The sequence below is a fragment of the Corythoichthys intestinalis genome, chromosome 19 (assembly GCF_030265065.1).
Source record: "Corythoichthys intestinalis isolate RoL2023-P3 chromosome 19, ASM3026506v1, whole genome shotgun sequence".
NCBI lineage: Eukaryota > Metazoa > Chordata > Actinopteri > Syngnathiformes > Syngnathidae > Corythoichthys > Corythoichthys intestinalis.
In genome coordinates, this window is record NC_080413.1 from 29,065,582 (window position 1) to 29,089,982 (window position 24,401).

The window sequence follows — 24,401 nt, forward strand, 5'->3', positions numbered from 1 at the left end:
GACGGGACATGGGGCTCGGGGCCGATCCGTATGGGGCCTTTTTTCAAAACTTAAAATTCAAATATTTTTAAAACCAAAGCCGCTAGCGACCTAAAACCAAAACAGACACCTCCCTTAGGCATGCTGTATATGAATCTCCATAAGCAGCGACATCAAAGTTTTTGCTGAAAATGGCAACTTTTTTTTTTTTTATTTAAGTTTTCAACAGCTAATAAATCACTCAATTTTTTCACATCAGAAACTTAATTCTTGAGAAAGGCATGAAGAATCATCTTAATTTTACTCAACAAAAAGCTAAATTTGTTTTTTTTTTTTATGCTGTATACAATCACAACATATTTAGGTTGAATTCCGCTATTGCGAAGAGATACAAAATCCAACATGGCGGCCGTCACAAAACAAAATTAAGTAGGAAAGTATTGCAAATAAATGCTTAAATGGCAGAATTTCTATAGATGTGAAAACAGTCTAGATTCTTGATTAAAAGCAAAAAATGGGCAATTATTATTCATTTTATGTAAATATTTCAAGCCAAAGTTGTGGTATTGTTTAATCCAACATGTATAGCATAGAATTGAATCCTCGACCAAATCACTCGAGACACCTTCGTCCTATTTCCACCTAAATCCGGCGTTAGAACACAAACGTGTGTTTGTTTATCACAGTAAATAGTGAAAGCCACCTCAACGCTCTATGGGTCGGCCCCCTATGGGAAGGCGTGGCACAAAGTCTGTGGGAGCTGTCTTGTCAACTTATGGTGGAGTCTATGTGCTATGCTACATTACGTGCAGCATTACAGCACCACACTGTGACACTTTATGCTCCCTCCTCTATCAGGATGGAAGTATTTCGTCTTCTATTTGTCCGATCAATGAGTGCGCCTTTCGTCCAGGTAATGCTACAAGGAAAGTTTGGTTGGCACAGTGTGAATGCGGAACTTTTTCAACAACTCAATCTGCAAGTGTTGCTGCGAGGTAGCTCTCCAACCGGACCCTGGTCCTCTTAGTCTAATGTGAAGTGCCCTAAGTTTGGTCCCTGCCTTCAGGTGCTATTTGAGGTAGGATTCTAGTATTTACACTGAAAAAAGTAGGTATTATGACATACTAAAAGATCAGGCCATGAAATCTTCCTAAAAGTTGTTGCTCAAGTTTGTCTTTTTCCACACTTTAACTCATTTAAGCAGACTGTTATGGACCATGCTTTGTGCACTAGGGTGCAACCAAGCTGAAACGGAAATGGACCTTCCCCGCAATGTTCATCTAAATCTCCACACCTGGAATAAAATGTCAACCAGAGCTTTTGAGAAGAATAATCACACAAAAATAATATGTTTGGCTGCCAGTGTATATCCCACTGTATGCTATGGAGATTTAAAAAATTGGATTTGCCCAGCTGTGAAATCGGTTTTGTAGTCCTGTTGGCCAACCACATCGTGAAGCTCTGCAACTGTAGACTTCCTTCTTAGTAACACACACACACATAGTCTGTGTTTTTTTTTGTGCCCCACCAACTCCTTTTATTTATTTATTTCTTTATTTTTCTCTTGGCAGCCTCATGCTCTTGTCGTCCCACGAAGGGAAGAATGAGCTTTATGTGTCACTTCATTGGTTCCGCATTAAGCAAATGCTAGTTTGGGCCTTCACGGGGAACGCTTCAATCACAAGCACTGTGGCAGGGATGAATCAAGCGTTTCATTAAGATGAATGGGGCACACGTCTTGCAGGCCTGCAAATGTCAAACAGCCCTTTAAAGCCATTTGCACTGAGCGCAATCAGCCACTTAGGTGCGCATGGAGATCGGGGGTCACCAACCCATGTGAAAATGAAAGGTACTTCTTGGGTACTTATGGATGTTAAGGGTGAGGTATCTCTGAAGGAACAAAATGTGCTCACATTACTGTTGTACAGTAAGGCAAATGTCCAAAAGACTAAATTCACTGTGCTGCTGTAACCTCAAATAACAAAAACAACATTTCCACTACACATACTGTATCAGGGTTGTCTTTGAATTATTCATTTTCTCCCTACTGAGTAATTTTGTGTTAGTGATGCAACAATCAGATGAAGTAAAATTTATGTTAATTGCATCCCTCAATCAGTCTCTCTGCCCGCGTTTGGTTTACTGAAGGAAATTACATTTGGGTGCAACGAAAACAATAATTAACCGCTGTCAAATGCAACCACACACACACACCTGTGATAAAAAGCTAAGTGGTGAGTTGTTCCTTAAGCTTAAAAAAATAGTCTCCAATCTAACGATAAGATTGTTCTGGTTTAAGTGTTTTACTCATTTAATCACTTCAGTAAAAACAATTGGAATGGCTATAGCTACTGTAAATAAGTGGCAAAGCAAGAATTAAGTGGATAAATATCCCTAGCTAACTGTATTTAGATTTTAATTACTATTGCCAAAGTCGGGTGAGCATTGACAAATAAGTGTGCAGGAATGCAGAACTGTGTAGTTGTAGTGAAAAATGCTGAAAGCAACTGTGAAGTGGCTATTTCATGCCTCTGTGTTCCTGCCGCCCACATCTGTAGTCATCATCATTAGCATCATTAACATGACACGCGGTAACCTTCTTTAAGCAATAACCAGGCCATTTAATACCTAAGTGTGACAATAAATAATGGTATGTTTGCTTTTTGTTTAAATGATCCGCTATGTAGCACTCTAATCCCTAAGTAGTTAATTATATGCAACGTGTACGCTAACATGTGGTTATTACTTGTTGAAAATGCTCTTTGGAAAAAAAATGATAATTACAAGTGCATATTGTGGAGGCAGCAGCCCTTTTCAAAGCAGGAGTCTGAAAAGGGCGGGGGGTGCCTTTCATTATTTTGTCAAAGCCAATGATATTTAGAGCCCAATGTACGCAGCAGCAGTACAAAACTCAATCAGTACACTGATTTCATAACCCTGCTTGGTGACAGCACCTGCTTTATTACCCTGCTGATTCATTCAAATAAACAGTGGCTGCGCTGCACAGCGTGAAATACAACCTAGACACCACATCTTGTCCTCCGTGGCTTGCTTCAACAATGAAAGAAAGTGAGGTGGCCTATCCAACTACGTGGCCTAGCTACCTACCTATCTTGTGACCTACTGTACCTACCTAGCTAGAACTGACGTCACAAAATGGCAGACAATTGGACTCAAGTCACGGAGATTCGGACTTGAGTTGACTTTATTCGCACATTTGATGACTCGCAACTCGGCTCAGACTTGACTCACCTAGAGTTGGGAGGGTAGGAGACTCCAATTGTGAGACAATGACCTCGACAAGCTAAATCGAAAACCTTGAATCGTAGATTTGCTCCCACCTGCCAGTTATCCGCCTGGCCTTAATGCAACTTTATTCCATGCAGACTATACTGCATTTTTTTGTTTTTTACATTGACAGTGTTGGCGTGAGACCTCAAAGTCAAACGCCGCGCGTTCATGTTTTTTGTAACCATTATCTGACTCCTAGAACACTAACACAACAGTAAGGTTTCCTTCATAGATAAACCTGAGTGCTTTGTGGGTGGGCTGGGGAACAATGGTGAAGGCCTGGCCTTGACTATCCTGTGACTTGACATTACTTCCAGACTCGACGTGACTTGACTTAACTCGACATAACCTTGTGACTTGCCTCGACTTGACTCGACATAACCTCGTGACTCGACTCAACATAACCTCGTGACTTGACCCAACATAACCGTGTGACTCAACTTGGCATAACCGTGTGACTCGACTTAACCGCGTGACTTGACTTGACTCGACTCGTCATAACCCCATGACTCAACTTGACTCGTCATAACCTCGTGACTCGACTCGACATAACCTCGTGACTCGCCTTGACATAACCTCGTGACTCGCCTCGACTCGACATGACCTCGTGACTCGACATAATCTCGTGATTTGACATAATCTCGTGACTCGACATAACCTCGTGAATTGACTCAACATTACCTCGTGACTCGCCTCGACTTGACTCGACATAACCTCGTGACTTGTCTTGACTCGACATGACCGCGTGACTCGACTCGAAATAACCTCGTGACTCGACTTGAATTAACCTCGAGACTTGACTTGAGTCAACATAAACGCGTGACTCGACTCAACATAACCGCGTGACTCGACTCGACTTGCCCACAACAGGTAAGACTCGGGACTTACTTTTGCTTGGATCATAGTGACTCGTGCAAATCGTGTAAATCTGAGTTGTAGGAAATTTGTAATTTGCATAATTCATCTCATTCATCTACTGTATCTGACTGTATCAAATTGACTCTTTAAAGCCCTCTGAGACAACCTTGTTGTGATATAGGGCTATACAAATAAAATTGAATTGAATTGAATAACTAAAGACTTCGAGTAACTCACATGACGATTATTTATGCTACATGCTGTCTGTCTCTTTCATATAAAAACTTGCCCATTGACACACCCACTCACTAAACGCCAATCAGAGAAAATAGAAGAATCAAATCATTTGACCTAGCCAACCACAGATGAATAAGAATCTGGTTGTCTGCAGAGGCAAGCAAAAAGGATCAATTAAAATACTGTAGTTTGTAAAACACGACACACAATTGGGCTTCCAAATCGGATAAACAGGCATATAATTTTTTTTTTTTTTTTCAAATAATGCATAAAAATATGATTTTTTTTTAAAAGACACCGTACAGCCAATTATCTCTCGCAGCACTACTGAAATTGATATGTGTACAAAATGTCTAAAACATTTTCATTTCTCTGCATGTTTCCTAATCTATAGACGACAGATGACATTGTTTCATCAGCCGAGTGCTCCAGTGACGACGAAGACTTGGAAGAGTGCGATTCCGGACATACAGGTGGGATGAGTGTGTCAAGTTGTGCTTGCTCCAAACCTAAGTCAAGTCCCCCCATTTTTATTTTTTGCTTCTGAGGAGACTCTCCTCTTAGCATCATGTCCTATTGGAGCTTCAAGTGTAACTTAAAAAGACGCCATAAAAAAGAAACCGCACTCCAGAGCCTTTTCACACAAGAATTTGCTAGGATTTTGTACGAAGAGTAGAAATGTTGTAAAATGAACACATTTTGACAGTGAATTTGTTATCCCTCATTCACGCATGAAGTAGAAACCAGAATTTCATGAAGCTAAAAAACCTTCAATGTGCACGTACTGCCATTTTAAATCATCGAAATGGGAATAATCTGTACTAGATACATCATGTCAATGTCTTTTGGATAAACACTGATATTTAACAAGTACACATTTAAAACCTTTAAAAAAATAAAAAAAAAAAACTCATTGTATTTATGGTTTCTTCCTTTTTCTGACAGAAAAAAAACTGACTATGCAAACTATAGACGCTCACACAACTCAGAACTGAAGCGTCACCTGAATTACTGGAATCTCACTTGACAGCTTCTTCATTGTTTTTTTATTTATGACTCTAACCTTTTAAAGACATTCTATACTCCACCAAATTTAGATTACCATCACATTAGCTTTGAATTTGGGATTTGGATGCAATCATTTTGTTAGCAAAGTTACTAATTTTTCAGGATAGTGTTTTTTTTTTTTTTTTTTTTTTTTTTTTGTGGTTTGTTTGTTTTTAAATCTTGGAGGTTGGAAACGATTAGCTCACTTTTTCATATAATTTCCCAGCAAATTCTTGTGTGTTGTAGTGTCTACTTTGTATTAAGAACTTTCTCTAAGCAAACAAAGGCAGTGTGTATGCTTTGTATATCAAAAATCTAATTTACACTTGCCTTTAATTATACACTTGGGGCCTGATTTACTAAGATCCAAAAAATTTGGTGCTAAATTGTGCGTTCACTTTATTAAATTGCACGTGCTGTTAGTGGTAGGTGAGTAACGACTATATACGTTTAGTATTTGCCAATAAAGTGATAAAATTCAGAGTTGAAATTGTTGGCATCATTGATACTTATACTATCACAGTAGTTTCCCCAATGGGTTCCCTGTCAAAATATGTCATTGAATAGATTTAGAAACAAATTAAAACTAATGATTAGAAATTCAACTCATACGTGCACTGACGTCATTGTAATTTAAAGTCCTCTATAAATTAGCTTATTGAAAGATGAGGTGCCAAAAGCATGTAATGTGTGATGATTTGACACACATATTGAAATATCGACCCTAAATTGTAAAGTCCATTCATCGTTGTAATCCCTAGTTTGTGTCCATGTTTCGAGTGATTTTCTACCGTATTTTCCGCACTATATGGCGCACCTAAAAGCCTTAAATTTTCTCAAAAGCCAACAGTGCACCTTATAATCCGATGTGCCTTATATATGGATCAATATTAGTTAATCATGGCATGGCATTCCCTTTAGCACAGCTTCATCTAGTGGATGCATAATGCAACCCCAACCACCACTAACACTACTGCGCCTTATAATGCGGTGTGCCATATATACTGTATGAAAACAGTTTTAAAATATGCCAATCATTGAAGGTGCGCCCTACATATGAAAACAGTTTTAAAACAGGCCATTCTTTAAAGGTGCTCCTTATATTCCGATGCACCTTATAATGCGGAAAATACGTTAAGTGTCTTCAGATTATACAAAAGCTCTTAAATTGTATTGCTAAATACACAATTTGTTAAGATAATTTGGTATTGAAACCCCTCTTGATATTTTCGTTCTTACACAACTTGTAAAATTTGTTTAACTAGTAGGCAGCCGTTGTTGTTGACGTCGCAGGGCGCTGACATCACATGGTTACCCTGCCGGGCTTCCAGAGTATGACGCTAGCGACATAAACATGTCATCTGTTCAATCCTTTCAATTTGATCCCGAGAGGAACATTAATAAGCATGACAGCACTGTCGATATTTTACAAAAAAGCAGCAAAAATAAAATGAACAGGAAAGATGGGATGGGATGAGACGAGACGAGAAAAGGAAAAAAAAAAAAAAACGGTGTTCTGCCAAAATGTACAACACCGGCGAAACGTCCTACAAGACACCCAAAGTACTACCGTACGCTTTCAGCTTGTTTTGTTTAAATGTAATATCAAATGAGGGTGGTTTAAATATTCTATGTGACTAATGGGGTCAACAGATCACCAATATGGTTTAAGGCGCAATGCTTAAAAGTATGAGAGGTAAATACACGCAAAAAGTATTTTGAGGCAAAGAAAAGGTAATAAAAGAATAAAAACACAAATAATAAGTACTCGCCGCTTTTAACCGATGAGCGCCTTGTTTGACGTTTCGCCACGTTGAAGGAATTTCAGTAACCTGGTAGTATTCGTCGAGTGAGAGTGAAAATTTATGTCATTACCCCGAGCGTCCATTGCGCTTAAAAAATGGCACCCTCCGTAGGTCAAAACATGTACTAACTATTATAGATTTTTAAATCAGTGGTAATATTTTATGTATTTCTAATAACATGTTTTAGCAAAAGAGAACATTTGTGGCTTATTAGAGCCTACAAGTCTTTAAATCTGACATTCGCTTTAAGAATAATTTTGCATGCACTTTTGCGTGCTGGCTTGCACCTCCTTTTCAAGCGCCATTTTTAGCAATCTGAAATTGTTCATTGTAATCAAAATGTCTATTTGCATGTACTCCTCACACACGGTTAAAAAATGAACTCTACTGCAATCCAGGTTATGTATTGTTAATAGATAAGCTTCCAATAGGTTTTTCTGCATGAATAAATACCTTTACAACAATTCACAAAAACTTTAGTGAATCAGGCCATTTAAATCACGACCATTGTAACGTTAAAGTTACACTTAGCAATGGGGCCCACAGTGGTTGCTGACATGATGGCGTGTTCATACTAATTTTGGTCTCTCAGCATTGGGTGGAGAGGCAGCTTTACCTGTTAAAGTACAAAATTAGTATCAAGCCCCCATGCCGCCCGCACTGATGCTTCAAAATGTATCCGTCCTCTTTCTGAGTTCCTCTTGCTGTGGGTGTGTCTCCTTTGACCGAGGATACATTTTGAGATTGTTTGGAGAACAAAGATGCTTTCAGCATAAGACACCGTGGTATGTAGCAGACTAACTGCAACGGAGCCTCTTCCTCCCTTACCTCCTCTTCCTATTCCTCCTTTCTTGTTTGTGCCTCTGTTTCCTTTTGTTGGAGGTCTGCCTTACCTGAAACATTCTAATAGAGAACAGATATCCTCGAATTTCTGTGCGCATCGTCTCTCTTCCCTCCTCCCTCAACACTCACATACCTATTTATGCAAACACAAAAACATGCACACTGTAAAAGTGATCAGAGTTGAGAAAGATATAGTAATTGAAAAGGCGTACATGTTTGGAGGAAACCTGGGTTTGGCTGTACTACTCATTAATTTATATTTTGCGATCTATTGTTTTAAGTCTTCGCTGTTTTCAATTAAATCTACGCTCAGACCGCAGGTCTCTATGCACAAATCCAATTTCTTCGTGTTTTTCTGACTCGAGGGAAGCATTAACCTGACGGTCTAAACGGCACAAGTCGCATAGAAGTACAGCTGTCCCGACTAGCCGACGTCATCAATGATGTAAATGCGTCGACGAGCACAACATCCCGTCAGCGGTTAATGAAGGGTTAATAAAATATATGCGTGCAAAGTTGAGGACGGTCGGTATGCAAGCGCACCAGAGTCGCCAAAACATTGACCTATTTCAACGAAACAAAGGAGGGTACACTGTTGTGTCCTGTCTCTTCAATGCCAAGCTTGACTGCTTGTCGGCTGTGAATGAACACCTAAAGCGCCGTCACCCAATTGTAATTTTGAAAAACGACAGGAGACAACAAGCTGGCAGATCGTAAGTCCATCTAACGATCTAACAACATGTTTTATTGAAGTTGCTATGCCTGTCACAATATGCAATGAGTCCATTTATTGCACAGTAAATAAAAATGAGGACAGTAATTTTCACGGCTGCGTTTTATCGCCGCGTGCGTGCATACATTTGTGCGTGCGTGTACACGTGCGGGTTGATGGCGTATGAGACTCCATTCCTTTCACAGATGTTTTGGTCATCAACACGCCGTAGAATTAAAGTTCAGACATACAAAATAAGGAAGCTCAACTATATTAAACACTCTAAATGTTAGCATTCTTACATTGAGGCTAATGAGGAAAAAAGACAACCTACTTTAGCCTGCTATAAAACATTGGCAGTCTTCTCCAAAATGCAAACTTGTGGTTAAAAGGTGACACTTCAAACATGAAAAATCGCTGGTTGACAGTATTTGCAAACGGGAAAAAAAATATATATATACTGACACCATATGGAATGACGAGAAGTGCTTTTTTTGCTGAGTTTAAAGCTTACGTTCAGCAGTTTAGCGAACGTACTTCCGGTGACAATTTCAAAATAAGAGCAAGTCATGTTCATCATATAAATAACGATTTCTGGAGTTAATCCCACATACCTCAGAATTAAGAATAAGATTCTACTCTAAGAATAGTTTTTAAATGACAGCCTTTATGAAAAATCTGATTGGCAATGAATAATTGTTATAATTTATTATAATTATTATAATACTATTATGTCTAGATTTTTTTTTTTTTTTAAGAATTGTTTAAAATCATGTTGGAAAGGTGAAGTCAGTGTTCTGAATCTGTTTGCATTAACTATGCAATCAGCATTTGATTGTGATTTGTTATTTACGTTTTTATCTGATTCTAATAAAGAATTTAAGTGTTCCAAAATGTGTATGTGGTTAAAATCCGATCTGGGCCACATTTTTCAGTACGGTTATGTACGGTTGCCAACTGTCCCTTGAAAAATGGAATCGTCCCATATTCAGATACAAAAGTTCGCGTCCCTTATTGAGCTTTCAAGGGATGCTCTTTGTCCCGTATTATCATGGAACTCGAAAATAATGTCTTATTTGTAGATCGAACAAATACTGGTATGGTGCTTTACAAGAATATGCCAGGAAATGCATTACTGCCTGTCCTGCTTTTTGACCAATGAGCTGACAGAACATTATGAAATTCCACTCAATTCGTTGGTCGAGGTACTAAGGTGGTAATAAGAGTTTTGAGTGGCGCGTGAGTAAATAGCATGTTCAAAATGATCATTTTTATTCTTGTTCTTCTCTGTGTACTTTATTGTCACTAATTGGATTATATTTTTGTGTTCCGTCAACTTTATTTGTATTTCCACATTATATTTGGAGGGATTTTTTGCGAAAATGTTATTCCTGTCTGGACTGTGAATGCACCTAAATTGTTAAAAAAAAAAAAAGAAAGAAAGAAAGAAAGAAATTTTTACCTCAAAGTTTGTTTGCACATTTTACAAAAGTATTTTTAAAAATCGACCAAAAACACACACATACGCACACCCCGTACAACCACACACAAAGGCTCAGTAGCGTTAAGCTTCAAATTACACAGCTGTAAATTTATCAGCATATATGTTCATTTTATTCTTGTAGTTTTTGTATTAAAAATACATCGCTGATAATTATTTTTTTTCCATATGCTTATACGACTCAAATATGTACCTGATTAATTCAGGTTTGAGTAAAATTATTATAATATTTTAATTACAATTAAAAAAAAAAAAAAAAAACTTTTCACATACAAAAAAATATTACTCGGTGACGGTCTCTGTTATTTTAGGACTAGCAAACCCTACTCTCAAGTCTCCTAAATCGGAATTCATGCAGCAATTACATCAACAAAGAGCGAGAGAGGCAGGGACGATGGCAGCATTAGCATAGCGTTAGCATCTAGCTTGAACTCTGCTTTTAGGCAGCAGGCGGGCTTGACAACAGTCATATTTTTCTTTTTCTTTTTTTATTTTTTTTGAAAGGATAAGCCTGAGAATGCTCTTTTTTTTCTATGCGCCAAATGAGCAATATTTCAATATTGCTTAAATGGCCAAGTCAGGGCAAACTGACTGTATGTGTGTGCGTCATGCCCGCATAGTACGTGTATGCATTCTATCAATCCATATATAAACCTTTACTATGAGACTAAACGGATTATTTATGTGTGTTATTTGTGTACTCGTTTTGGAAATCAAAATACGATCACCCTAGAATGCATGTGTAGTTATTTGTTTTGATACCTCTTCATACGTCACATTGCTCAGCGCATGTCGGACTGCGAGTTAGAGCGTATGCCTAATACTTGATTGGGCTCAATGGAAAAAGGCAGTCTGAACAGGCACGCCAAAAAACAGATATCATGAAAAACCGGAATTGTGCATGAAGACCTGCGTTCTGAACCTAGCTTAAGTTTTGAGTATGAATTGCAAAGTCACCTTAGTTTTACTTTATCACGTAAAGTTTTTTTTTTTTTCTTAACTAAATATACTATAATTTCAGCAGTGTAGAATGCACCTGAGTATAAGCCACACAACTCAAATTTGACAAAATTTAAGAAAAAAATACACAAATAAGCTTTGTCGGCAGCCGAGGTCTCTAATTATCCATGCAGCCAAGATGTCTAACAATGCATCCATCCACTTAAATAAATTAAACTAAATGTAATTGTTGCCCAATTTCCTTCCAGTATTTAAAAAGAAAAGATTGTTTTTATCATCATGGTTGTAGTGTAGCTTTATGACTTAAAACTATTAAATACAGTGACCCTTCGTTTTTCACGAAAATTGAAAATCCGCGAAGTAAGAATTCCGAATTGTTTTTTTTTTTTTTTTTAATTTTTTCACAATTCATCCTGTTGCACAATAGCACTAAGGTTAATGAAAAATACAGTGATCCCTTGTTTATCGTGGTTAATGGGGACCGCCCCAACGCAAAAATAGAAAATCTGCGAAGTAGAGGCGGAGCTTATTATTACACTAAAATAATTTGGGCGTGTTTAATGTATTTATTCAAATTTAACAGCATTGGAAAAAGAAACATATGACATTTTTCCCCTTTTTTTCCTTCATGTGTAATTAAAATGTAATTGAAAAAATTTTGAATTACAGTGCCTTGCAAAAGTATTCGGCCCCCTTGAACCTTGCAACCTTTCGCCACATTTCAGGCTTCAAACATAAAGATATAAAATTTTAATTTTTTGTCAAGAATCAACAACAAGTGGGACACAATCGTGAAGTGGAACAACATTTATTGGATAATTTAAACTTTTTTAACAAATAAAAAACTGAAAAGTGGGGCGTGCAATATTATTCGGCCCCCTTGCGTTAATACTTTGTAGCGCCACCTTTTGCTCCAATTACAGCTGCAAGTCGCTTGGGGTATGTTTCTATCAGTTTTGCACATCGAGAGACTGACATTCTTGCCCATTCTTCCTTGCAAAACAGCTCGAGCTCAGTGAGGTTGGATGGAGAGTGTTTGTGAACAGCAGTCTTCAGCTCTTTCCACAGATTCTCGATTGGATTCAGGTCTGGACTTTGGCTTGGCCATTCTAACACCTGGATACGTTTATTTTTGAACCATTCCATTGTAGATTTGGCTTTATGTTTTGGATCATTGTCCTGTTGGAAGATAAATCTCCGTCCCAGTCTCAGGTCTTGTGCAGATACCAACAGGTTTTCTTCCAGAATGTTCCTGTATTTGGCTGCATCCATCTCCCCGTCAATTTTAACCATCTTCCCTGTCCCTGCTGAAGAAAAGCAGGCCCAAACCATGATGCTGCCACCACCATGTTTGACAGTGGGGATGGTGTGTTCAGGGTGATGAGCTGTGTTGCTTTTACGCCAAACATATCGTTTTGCATTGTGGCCAAAAAGTTCAATTTTGGTTTCATCTGACCAGAGCACCTTCTTCCACATGTTTGGTGTGTCTCCCAGGTGGCTTGTGGCAAACTTTAAACGAGACTTTTTATGGATATCTTTGAGAAATGGCTTTCTTCTTGCCACTCTTCCATAAAGGCCAGATTTGTGCAGTGCACGACTGATTGTTGTCCTATGGACAGACTCTCCCACCTCAGCTGTAGATCTCTGCAGTTCATCCAGAGTGATCATGGGCCTCTTGGTTGCGTCTCTGATCAGTTTTCTCCTTGTTTGAGAAGAAAGTTTGGAAGGACGGCCGGGTCTTGGTAGATTTGCAGTGGTCTGATGCTCCTTCCATTTCAATATGATGGCTTGCACAGTGCTCCTTGAGATGTTTAAAGCTTGGGAAATCTTTTTTGTATCCAAATCAGGCTTTAAACTTCTCCACAACAGTATCTCGGACCTGCCTGGTGTGTTCCTTGGTTTTCATAATGCTCTCTGCACTTTAAACAGAACCCTGAGACTATCACAGAGCAGGTACATTTATACGGAGACTTGATTACACACAGGTGGATTCTATTTATCATCATCGGTCATTTAGGACAACATTGGATCATTCAGAGATCCTCACTGAACTTCTGGAGTGAGTTTTCTGCACTGAAAGTGAAGGGGCCGAATAATATTGCACGCCCCACTTTTCAGTTTTTTATTTGTTAAAAAAGTTTAAATTATCCAATAAATGTTGTTCCACTTCACGATTGTGTCCCACTTGTTGTTGATTCTTCACAAAAAAATTAAATTTCATATCTTTATGTTTGAAGCCTGAAATGTGGCGAAAGGTTGCAAGATTCAAGGGGGCCGAATACTTTTGCAAGGCACTGTAGGTTTTGTTTTTTTTAATTTCGTCACTATTTATTTATTATTCTATTAGGGACAGTGCACATAGATGAACATCTAAAGATGTAAATATGCCAGATTGTAGCAAAAAATGCTAATTTACATCCACAGTCCCTAGGCAGGTAACACAAAGACAAAACGACAAGAACAAAAGATTACAATAAAACAGTACAGTACAAAAGGTTACTCAGAACTTAAAAGTCAGTGGTTGCAGGAATGGTTTACTTTCAACCACTGCTCGAGCTGAATTTTGAAGGTTTGTATTGTAGGACACTCCCTGATGGCGAGTGGTAAACTGTTCCAGATTTTACTGACCTTTACAGTGAGAGAATTGAAGGCTGTTTTTCTTATTGGGACCTCACAGTCCCCTCTTGAAAAAAAGTCCGACATGGAGGTGGGGCGAGTCCATGTAACACCTTGTACATTAGAAAAGCCGTTTTAGAAAAATTTTAATTCTCAAGACTCAATAAAAAGTACTTTTTTAAAATGTTACAAACATGGAATGACATTGGTTTTCTGGCAAAGACCTCTAACGATCTCTTGTAGAGTAATTTGAAGTTGTATGTTACTGCATGTATTTACACCTGCCAGTTGCCAATTCATTCTGTTGCACAATGGCGCTAAGGTTGACGAAAAATACAATGATTTCTCATTTTACACGGTTAATGGGAGCACCAACCCCACGCAAAAACCAAATTTTTTTAAATACAGCTAATTTATATTAAAAAAAAGAATGTTGATATATTTTTGGGGCGTGTTCAAAGTATTTATTCAGATTTAACAGCCATTTGAAAGATACATATAATACATGTTTTTCCCTTTTTTCCCTAAAGTATCATTAAAAAAAAAAAAAAAACGTATATTTTAACGAATAGTTTTATAGCACTGAAAATGTAATAATTATGATATAAGTAAGACATACTGTCTGTATTAAAAAAAACACACACAAAAAAACAATGATTTGTGCATGTATGCATGCTTATATCTTAACATGTTAAACTAAAATACTGTATTTTTTTAATTGGAAAAAAAATCCTCGATGGACTGAGGGTGCAAATTTTAAAGTAGCAAGGGATCCTTTTACTATACTTTTTTCTCGTTTGTTGTACATGGACAAGTTTATCTTCCATATAGAGTAAAGCCTAAAAGTATATCTAGGATGGTATCAGTTTACGTCCAATCCAACCGTGCCGATGAGATTTAACTGGAGTGCTGTCCTAGAGCCTCATGACACTAAGACAATTTTCAGTTGGCATGCAAACTAGCTTACATTTCAGACAAGCTTAGGATGTCAAAAATATCTTTCTTCAGTGATGTTTTAGGTTTTTTTTTTTGCCAAAATACACTTTCCATAAAGCATATTTTTATTTTGTCTCAACTCTCAGTTGCTTTAACAATATCGGCTTTGGAATAATAACATTCTGGTGCCTCAAACCCAGGTTTTCTTAACATTGCAGGTGTGTAGAGTGAACAAACGTAACCTGCCGTCGTATACATTAGTGGCTCACATACAGTGTACACTCATGTACATTTCACCATGTTGACACAGAAATTCATATCCTCATTCCTTAACCCAATTCGAGTCGTATGAGCATGATATGATTTTTTATTTATGTTCTGTTTTACATTCCGGTCTTTTTCCTGTGATGCACATGTGGACATCTTCTGTGTATATTATGGCCCAGCTGCTGGGTCGACTATTTTCTTTCATTTTTTTTTTGCTTTACTTTGGGGTGTGTGTGGGTCGTAGCAGGGAAAACGACTGGGTCATTTTTTTTCTATTATTTGTCGTGGTGTATTTTTTTTTTCTTTTGGTGTCCTTCTCATCATCAGTCGTCCATCCTCCAAGCAAGGATAGAGCCGCTCCTCCTCCTGTTTTTGCCTCATCTTGTGCCGCATGAACTTTTGGTGGTTGGAAAATTCAAAGTTCTCCTCCTCATCAAGTTTGTGTTGATTTCTTATTTTGTGGCATATGGCTTCTAAACAAACATGCCCCCCATTGTCAATAGAATTTAGGGAAATGAAAGGCAACAAAATCTTTTATTGCCATCATCATTTTGTTTTGCCTCATGCAGGCGACCCCATTCTGTCTGAAGAAAGTTGTGTGTGAAAGAATGACTCCCCTTCCAAATGTTAACTCCCCTACCTTCATCCAATCACCCATCCTCTTTTGTCCCGCCTCTCTGCATATACCGTTTGAATGCAGATGGCATAAAAAGACTTTTATTGCTACAAAGTATATCTGTTTTTCTATTCTATCTGTTGCTCCAAGTAGAAGGCATTTGTGGCATGTACCCTGTATTGGACCGTAGTTCAGCTCTAGAAACTAACAAACAAACCCTCCCCTTCTTCCTCCCTACATGCTCCTGCTTCTGCATGTATATGGTTGGCCTCCATTGTCAGTGCTGCTTCTTCTCCGTCACCCATGAGTGCCTGCTAACCCCCTCTCCTCACCAAGTAGGCTTGTGCAACATGTCGGCGTGTGTTTTCAGGGGGACACAGCAGCAGGCCTGTTCCTCCCTTTGAGATGTCTTGCGTTGTTGATGCTTGAACTTGTTGTCTCAGTCATAGTGATGTCTGTCTGTTCTGTCTGCTGAGTGTGGGTGTTTCATGGTTGTGGTTTCTGTCTTTTACTTAAAAAAAACTGTTCAACCCTTACCCTTTTTCCCACATGGGTTCCACATGAGAGCAAACAAGGAAAATTGTGCCTGTCAGATTCAGTACTGGTCTGCAGTCATGAGTAGTAAGAACAACTAAACAGGACTTGGAAACAAAAGGAGAAAAATATATGTCATTTGATGGTAAATGCCATTATCTTAAAAGTTTGTAACAATGTCTGAATCAAAGTAGAGGTAGTCCCCAGGTTAAGAACCAGTTGCATTGCTACGCTGGCGACGTAACCCGAATTTCCGCATAAGTCAATTAACACTTTAAGTACCCCTAAATACCTCTAAAATATTTTTTTTTTTTTAAACTATCCAAAAACATTTATTATAGGTTACTTGTACTGTCATCGCCAAGACGTTGGAGCAAAATCGTAGCTAGCCAGCGAGCTAACCTGTAATCTTTTCCCTTTCTCTTACCCGGCTGCGCGATTTCTTCATGGGAGCAATGACAGTCCTCCTCGTGCGTGCACTCTTCTTCGTGTGCGCAAATACGTTCTTCCTCATGTGTACATGAGCTCTTGCTCTACGCTTCCTGCGCCAATATAAATGCATGCGTCACAGAACAAAAGTCAACATTATAATCAAATACACATAAAATAAATCAAATAAATATACACACCACAGAGCAGAACAGTCATATGAATGAAATAATACTGAGAGGTACAATAAGGTACTGTTTACGCAACTCAAAATGAGACAAAATGGCAGATGAGACTCTGGCGTCGTAAAGTCGAGTACATCGTAACCCAGGGAGTACCAGTATTTATATTAATTCAAGTTAAAATGATATATAACATGAATACAGAGGGTCCAGATGGTCAGTTAAAGTAGTCGCCCAATTTTAGACTATAAGAGCTAAAGCTATAAGCCAGGCGTCCCCAAACTATTCCACATCGGGCCGATGTGGGTGCTGGATTTCTTTCCAACAAATACGACGACACCTTTGCACCAATGAGATTGAGAATGCTTTGTTTTGGACATGACATGAGAAAATAAAAGTAATAAACAATTTTTTATTTTATTTTTTTTTAATCAGACAAACCAATTATAACACTTGAGATAACGGCAACAATATTTAAGACAATAATAATAATAATAATAATAATAAATAATATTAGAATTTATTCATTATGTCCAAAAAGGAGTAGCATGAAGCATTTGTTTATTAAAACCTACACATCCCAATCTGGTGTTTTACAAGCAGTGTTGTTAATCTTACTTTAAAAAAGTAATAATTTACAGTCAGTGTTATCAATTTTACTTTAAAAAAATAATGACATTTACAAATTACTTCTTCCAAAAAGTAATTGAGTAGTAACTCAGTTACCCGAATATAAAAGTAATTAGTTACTTGGTTAGCAAAGTAACTGCAGTTACTTTTCATGTTTTTTTTTTTTTAATTCCCCAGAAAAACAGGTCACACTATGTGAATTGCATATGCAATTGAATATCCAAAAGGTTTTTGGGACAATTGGCCCTAGCCCAATTCTTTACCCTAAACTTAACTAGACACAGAGGTATTGTGGATATTGCGATAACTAGATAGTAACCTTTGCTATGTTTGGAAATCATTTAATGTTGTGAATCAACCGTTAAAGTTGTTAAAATGGCTCCCGTAATTGCATTAGTTCCCTTCTGTCTACTTTCAACATGTGAAAGTTGTAAAACTGTTTCATCATTTAAAGATGGATTCAAGTCAAGATTTTGCAGATTTATGAGTATTTTAGATAAAAAGTTAATTAGGTTCTCTAGGAAGGTTCTCTACAACAGAGCCTTCCTGAGAAGTCTACTGCTTTAAGATGGCGGCGGTTTACTAATGCCGGCGAGTCTATCATTTCGCATCTACTTCTCTGTACATGAGCTAACGCCGCCGAGTCTGTCATTTCGCATCTAGTTCTATATACATGTGATATCTACCGTAGCATCATGTGGTCCTAGTTTGTAGGCTGTCTGCAACAGTTAGGTATTTTACAACGGCAATCAACTCCCTTCCCTTCTCCCCACTCCCACTCTGCTCTCTCCGTGAGTCCGTGTCTCTTGCATCATTCAACCAACATAGTAACGCATAGTAACGCACGCCTTTACATCCTCAGTAACTGTAATGGCGTTGCAAAGATGAAAAAAGTAATTAATTAGATTACTCACTACTGAAAAAAATAACGCCTTTAGTAATGCCATTATACTCTAACACCGTTTTTAACAACACTGGTAACAGTTACAAATTACTTCTCCCAAAAAGTAATTGCGTTAGTAACTCAGTTACCTCAACGTAAGAGTAATTAGTTACTCGGCAAAGTAACTGACGTTACTTCCCATCTTCTACACGTTATTACATGATCTATTCTATATCGTCTTTCACATCTAATATGTTTATATTAATTGATTGAATTGAACTGTCTTTTTCATTCCAAAAAAAAACATAGGTCACCCTTTTTAAATTTTCTTAAATTTCACCTATATAAGAGTGTAATTGTACTTAAACTTTCAAATGCTGTGAGAAAAAAAGGCTATTTGTTTTTCCTGTTGTACTGAAACTGCACCAAACCGGGACCCCCGTACCGCTGTACGTACTGAACCGTGACTTACTACCGTCATACCCCAAATGTATCTATAGATATATTTTTCAATATGCAGGTGAAGCTCTGGTAATCTCTTCCCTCTTCTATCTTTGCTCTAGTTGTTTTGATTTATGGATATGTCATTCAAGAAAAGTTCAGGGCAAGTGACTATTATAAAAAACAAAAATTATTATGTTGTAGCATCTACAAGGACAACGCCCACTTGGTGATGATAATGCATACTGAACAGGAAAACCGTCCATTATTGTACCCACCTGAACATCGCGAACTGTATGTAAAGAAAAACAGTTGCCTGACAGTTTAAGATGACGATTGCCATGCTAATGCTAGCGAGAAAGCGAATGCTATGCTAACGCTCCGAGGCACCTAGCATCGCGTTTGCAACCGCGTCACAACCCTCTTCCCTCCTCCCCTCACCCGCTCTGCTCTCTCCATGTCTCTCAGACATCTCTCGTCATTCAACCAAATATTAGTAACGCAAGCCATCACGTCCTCAGTAACGGCGTTGCAAAGATGGGAAAAGTAATTCATTAGATTACTCACTACTGATAAAAATAACACTTTTAGTAAGGCCGTTATACTCTAACGCCGTTATTAACAACACTGCTTACAAGTGTAATTAGTTGATTGTTCTCAGGTGCTGCTTGTTTTAGCAGAAACCTCATTGGTTAAACAGTCTGTGCTCGATCAGTAGGAACAAAACCCAGGACCCACAGCGGCCCTTGACGACCAGTTTGGACACCCGTGCTATAAACTATATATTTTTTTGGATCGATTATCATCTAACATATCACGGAAAATGTGACAGTAACAAAAAAAAAATACAATTAAGCTATAGTTATGAGGTAGATATCCGTGACATTTTTACAGACGCCAAATTTTTCATTGTGACGTAATTCGTTTAAAAGTTTAAAATATGCGAGTGAATAATTTTTTTAAGTCGTTTTTTTTTTTTTTTTTTTTTAACTAAATATTAATGATGATTTTAAGCTAAAAATCACAGACATTTTGAATAATAAATATAATTACTTACCTTCTTTTTATGGCTAGGTTGAAACAAAAGCGGTTGCGCGACGTCTGTAAACGGGGGTTTTCAGGGTAAAAGGGACAAATTAAAAATGGTTCTGAGGCTTCGCGCGTCATGAATCTGCTATGGCAGCATATAAACATATTGTTCTATCACAAAAGTTCTTTTGGCTTAAAATACAGCAGTTTATTCTAAAGAGGGGTGCAAGAGCAGAAACTGCTTTTTCAGTCTTGTCTGTTTTCCGCCATATCTTTTCTAAATATATAAAGCATTTGTTTCTATGTTGTAGCTTCCCTGCCCAGTTAAACATTTCTTTCAGAGCGAGCCCTTGAACGAATCACTCTGCTCATGCAAATAGCGCTGCAAAATAATTAATTGACATAAATATATACTCATGTCTTCCACTTGGGAAAGATGTACCAGTCACATAACAGTTGAACTGTTTACTTAATTACAACATTGAACTCCAAATCGCTACACTACGGTTCACAAAAATTAATTATCTAATAACATGACACAAGCATCAAAACTTGAAATAAAAGACAAAGTAACAGTGTTGTTTTTGGCAGCCCTTTTAAATTTAATCTGTCTTTTGGACAATAATAGTTATTAGTCTTAGTCACATTTTAGTCATCTCAAAATGTGTTTGCCATCGTCTAGTTTTTGTTGACGTTTACAAAACATTTTCATCTGTAAAATTAAAAACCTCCAAAAATAGATGAACAAATGTTTCCAACTATTTAGAATGAACATTGACAGATAAGCACATATTGTAGCGTCTACATGGACAAGGCCAACTTAGTGATAATACATACTCAGGAGGAAAACAGTTTATTATTTTCAATTAATTATACCGTCAGCATTAGCTTAATGATTACGCGAAAGCTATGCGTTGCTATGAGTTACATTTAGTGTGTGATGATCACTCAGCACAGACCTTTAAAGGCTAAAGCAGTGCAATTATTTCCTGTTACGCGCCCCCAGGAAGACGTAAACGTTTCGTGCCCTCCCACCAACTCTATGCCGCCACTTTAAATAGTATTATTTGTATAAAATCATTATTATTATTATGTATATCTCTGCATAACATTGTATCCTTTTTAATAATAAGGGGAAAAAAGTATTATAGATCAACCTACAATAAAGTATCTTAATTAACATTGGCTTGTTTATAATAGAAAAATACTTAAAGCGCATCAATTTGCCTGAATTTTTTTTTTTTTTTTTTAAATCCAAACTGTAAAAATACACTCAAGGTACATTTTTTCACCATTTGATACTGAAAAATAAAATTTAGCAAACTCAATAAATAATAATGAATTCAAATCAATTAGGGACATTTACTCATGAGGACAATATGCCAAACAATTTGACTGAAAAAAAAAAAAAGAAAGAAAAGAAAACTCACTGCTCTTTGCTCTTGTTTGGTTCAAAAATACTGTGCACGCTCTGGAAATGAGAGCGCCACTGCCATCCACTGAGTGAATATGCAATTATACTTTATTCTAATACGTCAAAAAAAGTATGGTCCCCGAAGTCACATGCGCCACAAGTGCGCCCCACTATTTGAGAAGTACTGGGCTAAAGCAACATTGCATATACTCTCTCGCCAAGATAATAAAACAAATCTTACCGTGTATTGCGAGCCCTGAGAATGGAGAGGACACTGAGTGAAACAACCAGACACTACTATGATGCAGGGTAGCTACACATAAAATGTCACACAATGTAAACATGTGACAGAAATTTTGCACATTTTCGTCTCGCTCTCGACTCATCAGACAAAAACTGGCATTCGTCTCGTTATGTTTTAGACTCTCAAACACGTTTTTAAATGGTTATCGTCTCATCATCGTTATGAAAAAAGTGTTCTTTGACGAAATATTTCATTATCGTCACCGTTGACGAAAACAACACTGCATGGTGCCAATTACCGGTTTCAAGTTATACGGTGATATGAAAACGTCAATGTTTCAAAACCTCAAACATTTTCTGTCATACCGTAGCTATTTTTTTATGTCCCAAACATGCATTGAGAAATCCCTCGCTTGCAGCTGCAAGGCTCAACCCTCCCCCGCTGGTTGTTGCTCAGTGTCAGTAAGTGAAATACCTGAATTTTTTCCCCCCATCGAACAAAACGAAATTGCTGGTATGGGAATACTTCGGCTAAATATCTCCAAGTAACACATTTTAGAGCTGTAATTGCAATACCGTGATACAATGAAACTATCATATTTTTGCTTGAAGGTTATCATACTATCAGAATCTCATACCGGCACATGCCTATATGGTACTCACTAAACATTCTCAACCATCTCCCTTATGCTATGCTCCTATAAAGTACTGTAGCTAAGGAGGCTAGTTAGAGGAGCTAGTTGAAAAATTTCTGAAGACCTTTTTTAGCCCAAATTCCATTATAAAATATTACCAAAAATTAGGTATCAACTGTTTGACAAAACCGTAGCAGTGTATACAAAGCTAAACTCAAATTACTATATCAATCTCTTCACATTAGGTTTGATACTTAAACTGAAATATTCTTGAGACTCCATATTATCGATATCTGAATCAACCTATCACTAAAATACGGGGACTGAGGTAATGGCTGTCGGAAAAAAGGACATCATTTACTGGAACTATGCATTGTCCTTGAGTTAATTTCAAAAGCAAAAATGTAGACTGGTGAAAGCGTAATAAACGACATCTCTACGCTGCCGTGCAGATCGCGTTGCAATAAAGGAAGCCCGTTTGAATTCACAAGCTAAACTTCATCAGTTTAATGTATAACATATCGTCCAATCATCAGCAGTTCGACACTTATGAAAGCGATTGGAGGCCACCAATATAATCTGGGCCCTGTGCTTTTATGGACATCTCGTAATCACCCTGCGACACGCGGGAAGTAAATGAATATGCTTCAGCAGGTCTCTGGCCACAATGCACACAGTCACAATAGGATTTCAAGTCCTCAAATTACTTACTTTTTCACAATTTTCAAGGTGGAAATCACATTGACTTGGTTAGTGCTGGCGCTCCAGCTTTCCGCTTTCATGGTGTGCACACTCGGTAAAATCCCTTACTTATGGTCAGGATTCATCTCCATTTGGACAGCTCAGCAAATGCCGGATAGACACGGAGATGCGGTCTGCAGAAGAGAACTGCCGTTCAACAGATTTCTACATCTGCAACCTTTAAACTGCTGAGGCTGTCAGTCAATTAAGATTGCAGACTTATTAATATCTTTTCAGAAGTCTGTAAGTAGTATATGAGATACATACTGTATATATATTTTGTCACGGGAGGTGAGAATCATAAAGCTATGTTTGCGAAATGCACTCACTCACATATGAACATCTCTGCTATTCTTAAGAATGATTCTTTTCTAACTGATGAAAGGGTTAGTGCTCAATTGTTCAGAGACATGTCTCTCTTTCTGAAAAGAGAAACTGCACTGTGTTGACTGAAATGGAGAATTACAGTATTTCCATCGAGCCAGGATTTTCATGCATCCAATCGGCTCCATCTGGACAAGCGCGGGACACAAACAAAATGGGTAGGCAAGCAAAGCGCCGTGTTTACCAGAAAGATGCGAAATGCTTGTGCAAGAGCTTAGCAAGGATTAAAGTGTTTACCAAAACATCAAGGTCCCCTGCACTTATTTGAAGCCCCTTTGACTAGAGCAGCTTTCTTGCCGGCAAACGCTTTGTGGATATAAAACAAAGCAAACAACGGAGTGCGAAGACGGCCAAATAAACAAGGACAGAGCGAGATAAGTTTTTGCCGCTTTTACACTGCACAGTACTCACATCATTCAGGATCAGTTGGTTTTCTGCTCTAAAATAGTGCCATTAGAAAATGAGAAACCACGCATCATTGAATATAGACATCTAAACAAGATATGCTAACAAACAGTGGAGTGTGAGACGTTCCTGTTGTTAGACATATTTTAAGAGAGGAACTAAGAAAGAAATGTGTAATACAGCAAACTGGAAACTGGGAGATAATATTGCGGCATCGATAGATAAGGCACAACTGGAATAACTAACTTGAATACATGTTTGTAATTTTCTAGCAACAGATTTCTCAAAGGTTTCAAGAAAGTAGAAACCCTGATAATGATTGATAGAGGTGGGAATCTTGGGGCACCTAACGATTCGATTACGATTCAAAAGCTACGATTTGATTATAAATCTATGATTGATGCCCCCCGCAACCCCAGCTATTAGCTGCTTTTAATGTTTCGTACATTAGTTACAAATATTGGACAAAAATCCTTTCACGCTTAAATAACTATTTCAGTATCAAGTTTTAAAAGTTCATTGTTAAATAAAATACTCAGTCCCCATTCTGTATCAGCAGCTTTAAACTACATTCAATTAATTTAATGTTGTGAATCAACTGTTAAAGTTGTTAAAATTGCTCCTGTTCTTCCATAATTTCCCTTCTGCCTACTTTCGACATGTGAAAGTTTTAAAACTGTTTCATCATTTAAAAATAGATTCAAGTCAAGATTTTGCCGTTTTAGGAGGTTTTTTTTGATAACAAGTTAATTAGGTTAGCTTGGAAGGTTCGCTACAACAGCC

General features: G+C 37.7%; 1 protein-coding gene across 13 annotated transcripts in view; it reads left to right on the forward strand.

Annotated features, from left to right (window-relative positions):
• LOC130907420 (neurexin-3b) overlaps nt 1-24,401 on the forward strand; it is a 584,351-nt gene that overhangs the window by 545,943 nt on the left and 14,007 nt on the right. For all 13 annotated transcript variants that reach the window (XR_009061465.1, XM_057822469.1, XM_057822479.1 and 10 more), the window contains one exon: nt 4,760-4,838. Coding sequence is in view for 12 of the 13 variants with exons in the window: in XM_057822469.1 (XP_057678452.1) it covers nt 4,760-4,838 (79 nt within the window). In the remaining variant the exon portion in view is untranslated. The remainder of the gene's footprint in view (nt 1-4,759; nt 4,839-24,401) is intronic.